Source organism: Aplysia californica, unplaced genomic scaffold (genome assembly GCF_000002075.1).
Source record: "Aplysia californica isolate F4 #8 unplaced genomic scaffold, AplCal3.0 scaffold00624, whole genome shotgun sequence".
NCBI lineage: Eukaryota > Metazoa > Mollusca > Gastropoda > Aplysiida > Aplysiidae > Aplysia > Aplysia californica.
In genome coordinates, this window is record NW_004797894.1 from 320272 (window position 1) to 332985 (window position 12714).

Genomic DNA, 12714 nt, shown 5'->3' on the forward strand with positions numbered 1-12714 from the left:
TCTTCCAGCACTCTAAATAACCCAGCAGACCAGCTGGACGTTATTGGAGTGGGAGGCATCAACTTTGAGCACCAGATTGCTCGCTTCTCCTCCAGAGGGATGACCACATGGGTGGGTATACGTTGACCTCTACTTACTTTCCAGGTCCAGAGTGAATTTTTGGTTATAAAACTGTGTAAAATGAAGGAATTTCTTAGCTTTTGAAGTCTTGTAAAACACTACATGTGGGTGGTTGGCGGGTGCTCTGGTGTGGTTTGCTTCTACTTTCCTATCAAATATCTTTCGTCTTTATCTCCCCATCTTTTTTGTGTTTGTTACTCTCTTGTAACACCTCTAATCTTCGGCACTTATAATGACCTCCTTATTGTGGTTCAAGTGGCGTAAAGCTCTTACTAAAACTAAACTAAAAAAACACTACATATTGGTAGAACAGAAGTTATGTGATAGTGAAAGGATGGTGACGTATTTTGAAGAGGTAAAGTTAGAAAAGAGTTTTTGAGTAAGTTGAAGTGAGTCTGCAGGGAGAGGCAGAGTGGGACTCCTTTACTGTTGAGTAATTCGGGTTTAGACACACACACTAATTTGTTCTGGTTCATTCCATCATGAACAGGAACTTCCTGCTGGATATGGCCGCATGAAGCCAGACATTGTGACCTATGGATCAGCCGTGCGAGGATCTGCTTTGAAGTAAGTGCTTTCAGCCTGATATTATTCCTATGTACTTTGTCTTTGTCTTAATCTTTTCTGAGTGTGCACATCGACGGTTGGCGGGTGCTCTGGTGTGGTGTGCTCCTTCTTTCCTATCAAACATCTATCGTCCTTATCTCTCATCCTCCTTTTTTGTGTATGTTACTCTCTTGTAATACCTCTAGTTTTCGGCGCTTATATGACCTTATTGTGTTGCAAGTGCCGTAAAACACTTACTAAAACTAAAACTGAGGTGTCATCTGCTTCTCTTATTTCCTTTTTGTGTCAGTATTTTGCTTGTCTTTTCCCATCAAAATATGAAGTTTTTTGTGCTGATTTACTGCAATTACTATGTAAATATGCAGATATTATTGAATATCTCAAGTCTGATATCTTTGATGACATGTATTCAAAACCTTGAATGATGAGAATGTCGGTGGGTGGTTGGCAGGTGCTCTGGTGTGGTTTGCTTCTTCTTTCATATCAAACATCTATCGTCTTTTTCTCCCCTCCTTCTTTTTTGTGTTTGTTACTCCCTTGTAACACGAAAATCTTCGGCACTTATATGACCTTATTATGTTGCAAGTGCCGTAAAACACTTACTAAAACAATAAAACAATGAGAATGTCACCCAGGTTCTGTGGCAGGTGGTTGGAGGGCACCATTGGTAGTTCCTACTGCTTTTCTTTCCCCTCTATAGTTTCTCTGTCTGTTTGACCTTTTTCCCTGCACTAAATGACCGCTACTGTGTTAGTATGGTGTGGCATCCTTCAGTCTCAGGAGACTATAGATCTGCGGCGTAGGAGATTTCTCGAGAGCAGCGCTTGCTGTGGCTGAACAGGCCCACTTGTTATTTAGTATGCTTTTCTTTATTCATTCTTAACACACACCCCGAGGCAGTGCTACTGACTGTAGTGTCTTAAGGCCCTTCCCAAAGGGGGGACATTTCTCGTTCAAGCATAGTAGAATTGTAAATGGGCTGACTCATGTCACGCTCATAACTGTGCCTGATCTACAACAGGGAACTGCTGCTTTTTCTTTCCTGATCCTTACTATTATAATTTTCCTCTACTTATGTTTGTCACTCTCTTGTGACCTGCTATTTTGGGGTGCCTTGATAGTCGAAGCAGACCTTGTGCTGTTGAAGCTAGAGAGGTGAGCAGTCTAAGTCTGATTCCCTGTAAAGACTTCTCTGTTGACACCCATCCCTTGGCGCTCATACGACCTTATGCAGTTGCGAGCGCCGTAAAACCCTTGACTATAAAAAAAATTTAATTTTTTAACACCAGTCTAATAGGTGCCTCTGTTTGTAGTTGATTATGTAGTCTTAATGTTAATGAGGGGAGAATGGAGTACTAGTAGTTAGTGTCTTAGGGTCCTTCTCTTTTCTCTTTTCTGGTAGTTTAGTATTGCTTGTGTTAATGTTATAAGTCTTATTCTTGTTTCAGGTCAAGTTGCCGGTCACTTTCTGGCACGAGTGTAGCATCTCCTGTAGTTGCTGGAGCAGTCACTTTGCTTATCAGGTGAGTTCATTCCTCAATGTTTGCAGCTCCACATAAGCAAGGACGTGAATTTTATCCCCTTACGCGGATAATCACATCTTAGTATTGCTACATAGTAACATATGGTGCTAGGTGATTGTGTGGGGGTCAGGTCATAGTTTGGGACTGGCATTGCTATAAATGCACGTATTACATGTCCAATACACATTTTTACAGCTAAGAGAGCTATGCACATGAGTGCGTAGTAGATTTCTTTTCCCACTTTGGTCAGACACTGGAACACACATGACAGTGCTTGTGTCGGAAGTTTGAATCTGTTTCTGGATCAGTGTTCTTTGGAGGGTTTTCGCTCAGTGGAAGAGAAGGTCACTCATTGTGAGGTCTTAGGTCTCAAATGTTGATATCGATCCAGGCTAGTTCTTAAATTAGCTTTGCCATAGGTGAAAAGGAAGTGATGCTCTGTGGAGAATAATGTTAGGTCCAACACTTAACTCTTTGAACCCTATCAGACACTGGGACTGGGAGCGTCTGGCGGTAATAACCCTGTTCCCCATCAGACGCTGGGAGCGTCCAGTACTAGCAACGACTGTTTCGTTTTATTTGGTGCTAGTTTTTGCTTGTTTTTTGGAACCATTCCCAAACCAACAAGTTTTTTAGTAATGACTATGCCTTTATTTCTGCTATTTAGAAGTTGGAGGCAAGGTTTTGGGTATATAATGAGACATAATGCACTTGGTTTTGGTGACTGTAGAAAAAAACTCCAGGAAAGGGTAGAAAAAACTCAGGGCTTAAAGAGTTAATAAGACTCAAAAAACAAAAGACTTTTAAAAACCTGACACCTTGGGTTTGATTACTTCTCTTGTTAAAAAAAAAATAGCCAAGACCCTGCCAGCTACATTCTGACACCTGTAATGAAAAGATTAAGGAAAGACTCCAAATAAGATAATATTATAACCATAATGATTTATGTATGTGATGCAACTTCTTGATCAAGATGTTAAGATTTGTACTCTTTTGAGGGAACAGTGTTGTGTTTCTTTTTGTTCCTCTGGTTGTTATTTGACTGTCCCCGTGGTTTTATGCCAAAAAAATTATGAAATTATGCAAACTGAGCCCAAAAATGTGAAATTATGCGATTCTGTTAATTTTAACAAAGGAAATCAGAAATTATGCAAAAAATGATCAAAATTTGCTAAATTATGTGGGGTGCATAAAACCACGTGGACGGAAAATTTGAATTGATTTTCCCTGATTGGACTGTGAATTTTTTCTATTTAGGCTGGGCTCCAACAGTAATAATTCTGTTGGCTTGCCAAGTTTTGGACAATTACCCATCTTTTTCCTAATAATGCCTTTCCTTACTTGTTGATATTGCTCTTTTTCCAAATGATCTGTGAAGCTGGATTGAAGTTTTGTTTCATTTAGATGTGAATGCTTGCCTAAATTTTTAAAAACCTCGTTTACTTTGTATAATTAACTTGCTTTCGAATGATCTTTAACCCTTTCGCACTTAGCAGGCTTGGCCAGCTGTGGCCCCCCATCCTTAAGACAAGGGCAACAACTCCACGAAAATTGAAGGGGTACCTTACAAAAAAAAATTGTATAAAATCACAAACACAACCAAAAATTATGAAAATAGTATTTTCTGAAAGGAAAATGAATGAGCTAAATTACTAGTACAAAATTATAAGTGGAATAGAAGAGTGTGAAATGATATGAGAGGTCTTTCTGAGATGCGTGTCTTGGATTCCGAGTCTAGATCTAGATCTAGACCTCGTATACTAGACTACATTTCTTCAACTCACAAAGTTTCTGCCACTGACAAAGAGGTAATCCACACAAAAGAAATATAACACATTCACAGAGATTGAAGCCTCTGGTGGAAACTTGAAAGCACCTAAAAGACTTTTCTTTGGGTGTTTTTATTTTGTTTTTGCCGTACTCATATCGGGCAGCTTTGCGTCCATGCATCCTAGAGACATGATGGCGGGTTTACAACTAAAATCTCCTCCAACTTTTGTTCCAGCTCAAAAAGTGACTCTGTGCTAGCGAAACAAGAAAAACACCATAGTAAACCGGAATTCTTCCTCTATAAAGATAGCTAAGTTAAACTTCTGATGATAGTAAAAGTAGAAGCCTCCCGCGGCAACGAAACAAACACCCCCGTGGCGGGCGCTATAGGAATGAGCGGGAGTCACCGGCGCGGGCGCTGTAAGTGCGAAACGGTTAAGCCTGTTTTGTAAAACAAATTTCTGAAATGGACAAATATACTTGTTTCTTCTTTTTTCTTTTCGCTCCATCAAACTGACTGCCGTATGCTTTCTATCTTAAGCGCTGTGCTGGACAAAAAGCATATGATCAACCCGGCAAGCATGAAGCAAGCTCTGATGTCCACCGCCCGACGGCTGCCAGACGTCAACATGTTTGAGCAGGGTTACGGCAGGCTGGACCTCCCTCAGGCTCTACGTGCTCTCAGGAACTACACGCCACAGGCCAGGTGAGGAACGGGTTGAGTCCACCAAAACTTTCGGGTCTCGCCACAGGAGATGTATTTAAAATTGTGTCACGGCACAGTGAAATCTGGTGCCCGTCAATTTTTTTGCATTTGCAAGTGATTGGTATCATCTGAACGCTTGTTCATTTGCCTTGCTTTTAGTGAAACAAATACTCATCTGTGTTGAATAGAAGTCGAGATATTTGCGATCGAAAGAGGTGGGGTCTAGTGGTTTGAGTGTTAAAATTAAAGAGAAAATGGCCGCCAAAGTTTGGGAACTTTTATAGCTTGGGAGTCTCTGAAAACTGAAAAATTACATATTTTGTATTCTAATCTACATTTTTCTGTAAACTTCTCATGGCAATGTGTTTCTATGTCGACATAAAAGGAGTTGAGCCAAAAAACAAAAATTCGATAAAAATGGCCAGACTGGTGGAAAAATGCCTGTTTCTTCGATTATATTATTTGGATGAACGCCTGGTTTCACCACGATGCCTCAGAATTGTTTCAATCATTTTCACAAAATTACGTATTGTACATGCCTTCCTGACACATAGATGCCTCTTGCAAGGAGAGAAAAAAAACTGTCTTGCGTCAGATGTAGTACTGACTTCACGATCAGGTACATCCTTATAGAGTGTCCAGATTGTAAATGCACTAATTTAATTCCAGAATTTGTTCTCCATCGTTGATCCCAACAGATTTCTCGATTTTATGAAGACCACTTTGTCTTAACTCCAAAATGTAAATAGTTACTTTTTTATGTGTAAATTGCTGCTATTAAACCAGAGTTTGTGTGTGGTTGGCGGGTGCTCTGGTGTGGTTTGCTCCTTCTTTCCTGTCAAACATCTATTGTCCTGATCTCTCCTCCTTTTTTGTGTATGTTACTCTATTGTAACACATCTAATCTTAGGCACTTATATGACCTTATTGTGTTGCAAGTGCCGTAAAACTCTTATGAAATTTAACCCCCCCCCCCCCCCCCCCGCCGGGCCGTGATGCTCTGAAAAAAATTTCCAGGATTTGGTGGGGACCCTGAAGAATACCCATGTATCTTCAACCGTCAACCGTTTTGATTTTTTTCGTCTTCAGTGCCAGTCCAAACTACATTGACCTGCTCGAGTCTCCGTACATGTGGCCCTACTGCACTCAACCCATTTACTACGGTGGGATGCCAGTCATTGTAAATGTAAGTCTTGTGTTATTTTCACTTTATTGAGGCATAGGGCAGGTGGGTGTGTGGGTAGAGAGTGGGGGGTGGGGGCGGGTATGGGGTTTGGGGAAAGGAGGGGGGGGGGGGATGAGATGGGGATGATGAGTGTCAGCTTGGTGAAATAGTTGAGAAACTTTTCTTATAATTGTCAGGTCCTGGATCAGGCTCTCACCACTATCACGTTTTTTGGGGGGGCAGGGATGGGTTGGAAACTGGTAAACGATTAATCTTTTTGCAGACAGATGCTATTATGTAAGCTCTGCCACTTGGATAATGAATCTATGCTGAAAGAAGTTGGACATTACCAAAGGGAAACCACTATGACCTAACTGTTTTGCAAGTGCCACTTACTGAATCAAAGTTCAACAACTTATGGATAGGTAGTGATAAGGACAATGGCGTTGAATCATACACATGACACATGTTTTGTTTATCACTGCCTTGGGCTGGTTTCGTTTATTTGATTCTACGTTTGTTTTTTTTTCACGGCTATTCTGTCTTTTCTTTCAGGTCACCATACTGAATGGAATGGGGGTCACCGGGAAAATTATCGACAAGGTAAGAACTTACATTGATAAGAGATACTGGAAATTTTTTTTGTTTCTGTCCGTCTGTCTTGCCTTTTCCCAGCTCTGCGTAACCTCTTTGGTCTTGATGTGCTTCTCCTACAAAGCGGTGAAATCAGGCGCTGGTCATTTTTTTCATTTGTCTTGCTTTTGATGAAAGAAACAGGGTCCCCGCCAGGTTGGGAAATTAGTAAAAAGTCGGGAATTTTGTGATGGGTCAGGAAAAAGTCGAGAAAGGATAGATCCTGTGTAATATCAGTAGTGTAGCTATCTGGACTGTATGGTTGATGAATAATGAAGAGGAAACATAACTGAATCAACTCATGGCAAGGAATACAGAGGTGGGATATGATTGTTAAGTGAAATAAGCTATATAATCATCCTTTGTTTGAAGACTGTGCTACAAAAATGTAAATATATGCATGATCATTCTTGATGTGCAGTGGCCTTATTTTTCCCTCGAATTGGGGTCTTGAAAAAAATTTCCAGGATTTGGTGGGGACCCTGAAGAAATACCCATCTATCTTGAACAGAAGTTGAGATATTTGTGATTGAAGGAGGCAGGGTCGCCAAAGTTCGGTAATTTCCATAGATTGAGAGTCCTTGGAAACAGAACATTTTCATTTTTTATGCCTGTAATCAACGATTTTCGGTAATATTCACACCGAAATGTGTTTTTCATTGGTCATAAAAAGTGTTGAGCCAAAAAAAAAAAAAAAATTGATAAGAATTACCAAACCAGCAGTATATTGCCAGTTTCTTCGATTTTGTTATTTTGCCGAGCGTCTAATTTCCCCATGATGCCTGACATATAGGTTCTGTCTGTATTTTCTGTTGGACAGTTTTGTTCTTCTCTTTATTTTTATTTTCACCATGCTTTGTCATAGTTTTTTTCTCACATGCCCAGCTAGTACATGTTTGTGGTTAAAAAGGGAGCTGTCATTTGAGGTTGTCCATATCTTTCTTCGTTTCATCTCGGATTCGTGGGTGTTTGGCGGGTGCTCTGGTGAGGGTTGCTCCTTCTTTCGTATAACAGATTGATTGTCCTGATCTCTCTTTTGTATTGTGACACTCTTGTAACGCCTCTAATCTTCGGCACTTATATGACCTTATTGTATTGTGTTGCAAGTGCATTAAAACTTTTACTAAAAGAATAAAAGGCTGCTAGAATTCTTCTTGTCACTGCATCAGTGGGTGGTTGGCGGGTGCTCTGGTGTGGTTTGCTTCTTTTTTCCTATCAAACATTCTATCGTCTTTATCTCCCCTCCTTTTTTATGTTTGTTACTCTCTTGTAACATCTCTAATCTTCGGCACATATATGACTATATTGTGTTGGAAGTGCCGTAAAACTCTTACTAAAACTAAACTATCACTGCATCATGATGCGTCGTATTGATATATATATGCCTATGGAATTTTGTGAATATTTTCATGTTGTTTACCGGGGAGAAGACAGAAAAGCTTTCTTTCGGAGAGACAAAAACCCCTGACTTTGTCTCTTTGCTTCAGTTATTAAATGTAATTTAAGTTATTCCTGCACATATAATTTGCTTCTAAGTGAAAATTAGGTTCATCATCATCACTGCCTTTCTCACCCTGCATCAGGCCACGAACAAACACTTTCCACCTTGCTTTTTGAAGTTTTGCCAAGTTAGAACTGAGGTAAATACATAAAGAACAAAATAAATCAAAGAGACCAGTACACTCAATGGAATTCTTTTAATGATGGCAACAATGAAATTCATCACTCCAATAACTCTTTCTACTTTCCTCTCTCTCTCTCTCTCTCTCTCTCTCTCTCTCTCTCTCTCTCTCGCCTCCCCTCTCTCTCACTCTCCTCCCCCCCTCTTTTTCTCTTTCTCTTCCCTCCCCTCTCTGTACCCTCTTTCTCTCTATCCCTCTCTCTCTCTCCCCTCTCTTTCTCTCTATCTGTCTGTCTGTCTGTCTGTCTGTCTGTCTGTCTGTCTGTCTGTCTGTCTGTCTGTCTGTCTGTCTGTCTGTCTGTCTCACTTTTTTTTACCTCACCCCTCCCCTTTCTCTCTTTCACCCGTGCGCCCCTCTCTTTCATAAATTTGGTGAATTCTTCCATATATATGCATAGGCCTACTCTGCATGATAAGTCTCTCTCACTCTCTCTCCCGGGCTCTCTCTGGTTGTCTCTTTGTCTTTCTCCCCCCCCACTCTCTCTGCCTACTGTCTCTCTCTCTCTCTCTCTCTCTCTCTCTCTCTCTCTCTCTCTCTCTCTCTCTCTCTCTCTCTCTCTCTCTCTCTCTCTCTCTTCTAACCCTCTCTTCCTTATTTTTTCTTTCCTTTAGTCTCGTCCTTGCCTCATACCCCCCACTTTCTGTAGCCTCACCCTCCTTTACCTAACGTACACAGACACACACAGATAAACTTAAAGCTTAAAGAATGTACGTTTTCCAGCTCTAGATGTGCTATTGTTAGCAAAGCATTATATCTTTTTGTCCAAATGCTCGCTGATTTAACAGTCACAAGTACACAATAGATCACGCGTTCAATTTTATACGTAATTGGTTTATTTTATTCCATAGTTTTATGGGATTTGATTTAGAATTGTTGTGGTAATGAAAGACAAGTGTACTTTCTATACGGTCGCTTTTAAGCACAAGGGGGCTGTCCCGAAAAATGCTGTTTTGAGAATATCGAAGGTAAAGTTTTTGCCCCTTGTTCAGTTTCTTCAAAAGACAAGGAGCGTTTTCTCAATAACCAAACACATATACACACCAATGAAACCAAACTTCTCCTATAGGTAGGGCACTGCCCACTTTTGGTGTAGGTCGAGATTTCTGGTAAACCACCAAAATCTGGGTTAGCCCGCTTGTCCTTAAAAGCGACCATTTAATGTGATCACATTGCCCGCTTTGGGTCAAACCGAGCAGCCGACAAACAAGCTATCCAACCAAACAACCGGTTATTCCACCAAGCCTCTGGACACTGGTCTACCCCAAAAAAACTTGCTTCTCTGACAATGCCTTGTTTAGACACACATGAGAACCCGAGACGTAGATGAATTTGACCAGCGCACGTTTACTCACGTAAGCGTTATATATGGTAGCTTTTAAGGACAAGCGGGCTAACCTAGATTTCGGGGGTTTCCATAAATCTTGACCTTCACCAAAAGTGGGCATTGTCATACCAAATAGGAGAAGTTTGGTTTTATTGGTGTGTATATTTGTTTAGTTGTAGAGAAATATCTCCTTGTCTTTTAAAGAAACTGAACGACGGGCATAAACTTTGCTTTCGATTTTCTCAAAACAGCTTTTTTCGGGATAGCCCCGTTGTGCTTAAAAGCAACCTTATAGCGCACATAAATTCTTTATGTTACCAGCCCTCCTAAGTCACTCGTCACTCACTCACACGTTCACCATACAAGGTATCGGTCAGCTTACCAGTCGACCGAAAGAAAACGACAAAGGAAGTAGAAGTGACTCTGCTGTCGCGGACAGAGAGGTTACATTGTGCGTGGAGAGACCTCTTGACAGTCAGTGCGGCGGTGGCCTGATATTGAAAGCCACTTGAGCCCAGGCTTTGCCTCGTCCCCCTGTAGTCTCTTGGCCACATGGGTGTTGGGGACTTGGGGGTCCTGTCTCTAACAGGAGGGGGGGGGGGGACTTTGTCGTTGTGACTGGGAGAGAGAAGCGGACAAAATGCTTGCTGTCTGCCCTCACACAACACAAACACTTGTCACGTCCTCAGTGGAGAGAGCCATTTCCTCGTGTGCGAGTCACACCCTCTCTGTTACCGCTTGGTGGAGCGTCCTGTGTTCTGCGTGTAGAGCGGGTGGTTGGTGGGTGCTCTGGTTTATTGTCCTCTCATTTTCTTATTACTGTTTGCGTTGCTATTTTTTTCTAATTCAGTATTATGATACAGTATTAGTGTTATGTTGGAGAGGAAGTATGGCCGTTGTTGTGCGACGACGTAAATTACAGCTCGGCAGCAAAAGTAATACCGGAAGTGGTTATTTCCCTCATTCACACTGCTCAGATGCGTACACACGAGCTGTCCTCTTCCATTTTTCTTGTACTTTTAGTACAATGACACTTGTACTTTTAGTACAATGACACAACGAATTTAAACATGTTATTAGTTAATGCTCGACAGTCTTTCTCGTGGTTTGAGATGATTATCCAGTCCAAGAAGTAATTAATCCCAATGTTCGTAATATGGGCCTTTTCGATTTCAGAGTATAGGCCTATAGATGAATCTTTTGTAAACAAAGAATCAGACGGATCCCATAGCGGTTTTTTTTCCAGGAGAAAGAAGGATAAAAAGGTAATTTTTTCGCCCAATGAAGTTATGTCATCTTTTCCTCGCCTTTAGAATGCCATCCTACACAGTGTGTTTTCTATTTCCGGGCAATTCGACAAACTACACCTTGTATGAACTGGTTACTCCACCACCAAAGTTCTCAGTATGTGTTACGAATCCAGTGGAAGCACACGGCCCTCTGCCGTGAACTAGCCGTCCTGTTAGGGCTTGGCAGTCCCTTATGCTTGTTAGTCGGTCTTCGTTGGAGCTGACGTACATTTACAAAGAGATATAGAGGAAAAAATCGGGGATTAAGGATTGCCTCGTTGGACCCGACTTCTTGTTGAATGTGACCTCGTTGAATGCGACACCCACTGTACTGTCAACGCTTGATGTGTCATCTGCAGCTCGTTGTTAATTATTCTGCAGTACCTGGTACCGTCTGGTATACCAGTTTATCGTACTGCCAACGTCTGCAGAACGCTTTGGGGATTGTTTGAAGCCCACTTCATTGTTAGGTACCCCGCAGCCGTGAGCTACTTTTCCGATTCAAATACCAAGTTGGCGTGTTTCAGTAAAATATGACATTGAAGTCATCAATACGCGTTATACGTCGTCTGCAGCCCACTGTGCGTCGGTACTAGGACTACCTCTATGAGTGAGATATATCCTTCCTTTCCAATGCACATATTTATACTAGCGGGTTTTTTTTTTGGTAGTACTGATGTGTTGGTACTAGGACTACCTCTGTGAGTGCGAGATATCCTTCATTTCCAATGCACATATTTATATTGGCGGGTTTTTTTTGGTAGTACTGATGTGTCGGTACTAGGACTACCTCTATGAGTGAGAGATATCCTTCCTTTCCAATGCACACATTATTTTTATACTGGCGTTTTTTGGCAGTACTGATGTGTCGGTACTAGGACTACCTCTATGAGTGAGATATATCCTTCCTTTCCAATGCACATATTTATACTAGCGGTTTTTTTTTTTGGGTAGTACTGGCGGAACCTTCCTCCCTCAGTAACCGTATCTCCTTCGTCGGTTCCTGCAGTGACAACTGAGAAACTTCCGGCAGTTCTCGCGGAACTCTGCGCTGCGGAAGCCGTAGACCACCGGGTTGGCCACGGTGCTGATGTAGGGGCAGTTGTAGGCCAGCTCAAGGAAGACGCGCTGCGTGTAGGTGAGCACCTGGCTGTCCAGCCTCAGCACCTTGTTGAGGATGAGCACGACCAGGTGCGGCAAGTAGCTAACGATGAACACCACGGTGATGATGAGGAACGTCTTGTACATCTGGCTGGACACGCGGTCCCCGCCGCCGCCGGCCGAGAAGATGGACGTCGCGCGAGACTGCCGCGTCTGCTCGCGGTACCGGCGTCGCCGCTCTTCCGCCGGCGGGGCCGCCTCGGCGTACTCGCGATGCGCGGCGATCGGGAACTCTGGCAGCGGCGTGGGCGCTGTGCCATGACCTCCGGCGACGGCTCCACCAGCGGCCGAGTCCAGGCCCAACGGTGACGTGGGCGAGCTGGGGTTGCTGCAGCTGCCGGCGCCGCCGCCCGTGAGCGAGTTCCGACGCTCGAAGTTCCTCAGCGCGCGGTAGACGAGGAAGTAGAAGAAGACGGTGAGGAAGAGCGTGACGGAGAAGGCGGTGAGCAGGATGAGGGAGAGCGCCAGCTGCAGGGGCGTGCCGGCGAAGCGGCGGTCGTAGCGGCAGATGAGCACGCGCGCCAGCTCTCCGTTGTTCATCCGGATGGTGATCTCCTGCGGCCCGTTGATGACCAGGGCCAGCACGCTGAACAGGGCACTCCCCACGGTGCCCGCCGCCACCACCAGCTTGGCTTGACGGATGGTTATGCTGGGCTTGAGGGGTCTGCAGATCTGCTCATGTTTTCAGGGGAGGGGAGATCGGGGTGGGGGTGAGGGGGGATAGAAAATTGGAAGCGAGTTAGTTAAAACTGACAATATGTAGAAAAAACGCCC

At 43.1% G+C, this 12714-nt stretch overlaps 2 protein-coding genes across 6 annotated transcripts in view; one reads left to right on the top strand and one right to left on the bottom strand.

The window, feature by feature from the left end:
• Window positions 1–12714, top strand: part of LOC101846379 (membrane-bound transcription factor site-1 protease) — a 107219-nt gene that overhangs the window by 16857 nt on the left and 77648 nt on the right. For all 3 annotated transcript variants that reach the window (XM_005107720.3, XM_005107719.3, XM_005107718.3), the window contains exons 12-17: window positions 9–111; window positions 611–687; window positions 2136–2210; window positions 4522–4686; window positions 5776–5872; window positions 6407–6454. In XM_005107720.3, the coding sequence (XP_005107777.1) occupies window positions 9–111; window positions 611–687; window positions 2136–2210; window positions 4522–4686; window positions 5776–5872; window positions 6407–6454 (565 nt within the window). The remainder of the gene's footprint in view (window positions 1–8; window positions 112–610; window positions 688–2135; window positions 2211–4521; window positions 4687–5775; window positions 5873–6406; window positions 6455–12714) is intronic.
• The window catches only part of LOC101846163 (gastrin/cholecystokinin type B receptor), a 16359-nt gene continuing 13951 nt past the window's right edge, over window positions 10307–12714 (bottom strand). For 2 of the 3 annotated variants that reach the window (XM_035972249.1, XM_035972250.1), the window contains exon 4: window positions 10310–12612. In XM_035972249.1, the coding sequence (XP_035828142.1) occupies window positions 11755–12612 (858 nt within the window). In that variant the 3' untranslated portion in view covers window positions 10310–11754. Of the gene's footprint in view, window positions 12613–12714 lie in introns of all 3 variants that reach the window. The other variant, XR_001185228.2, reaches the window with a different exon arrangement.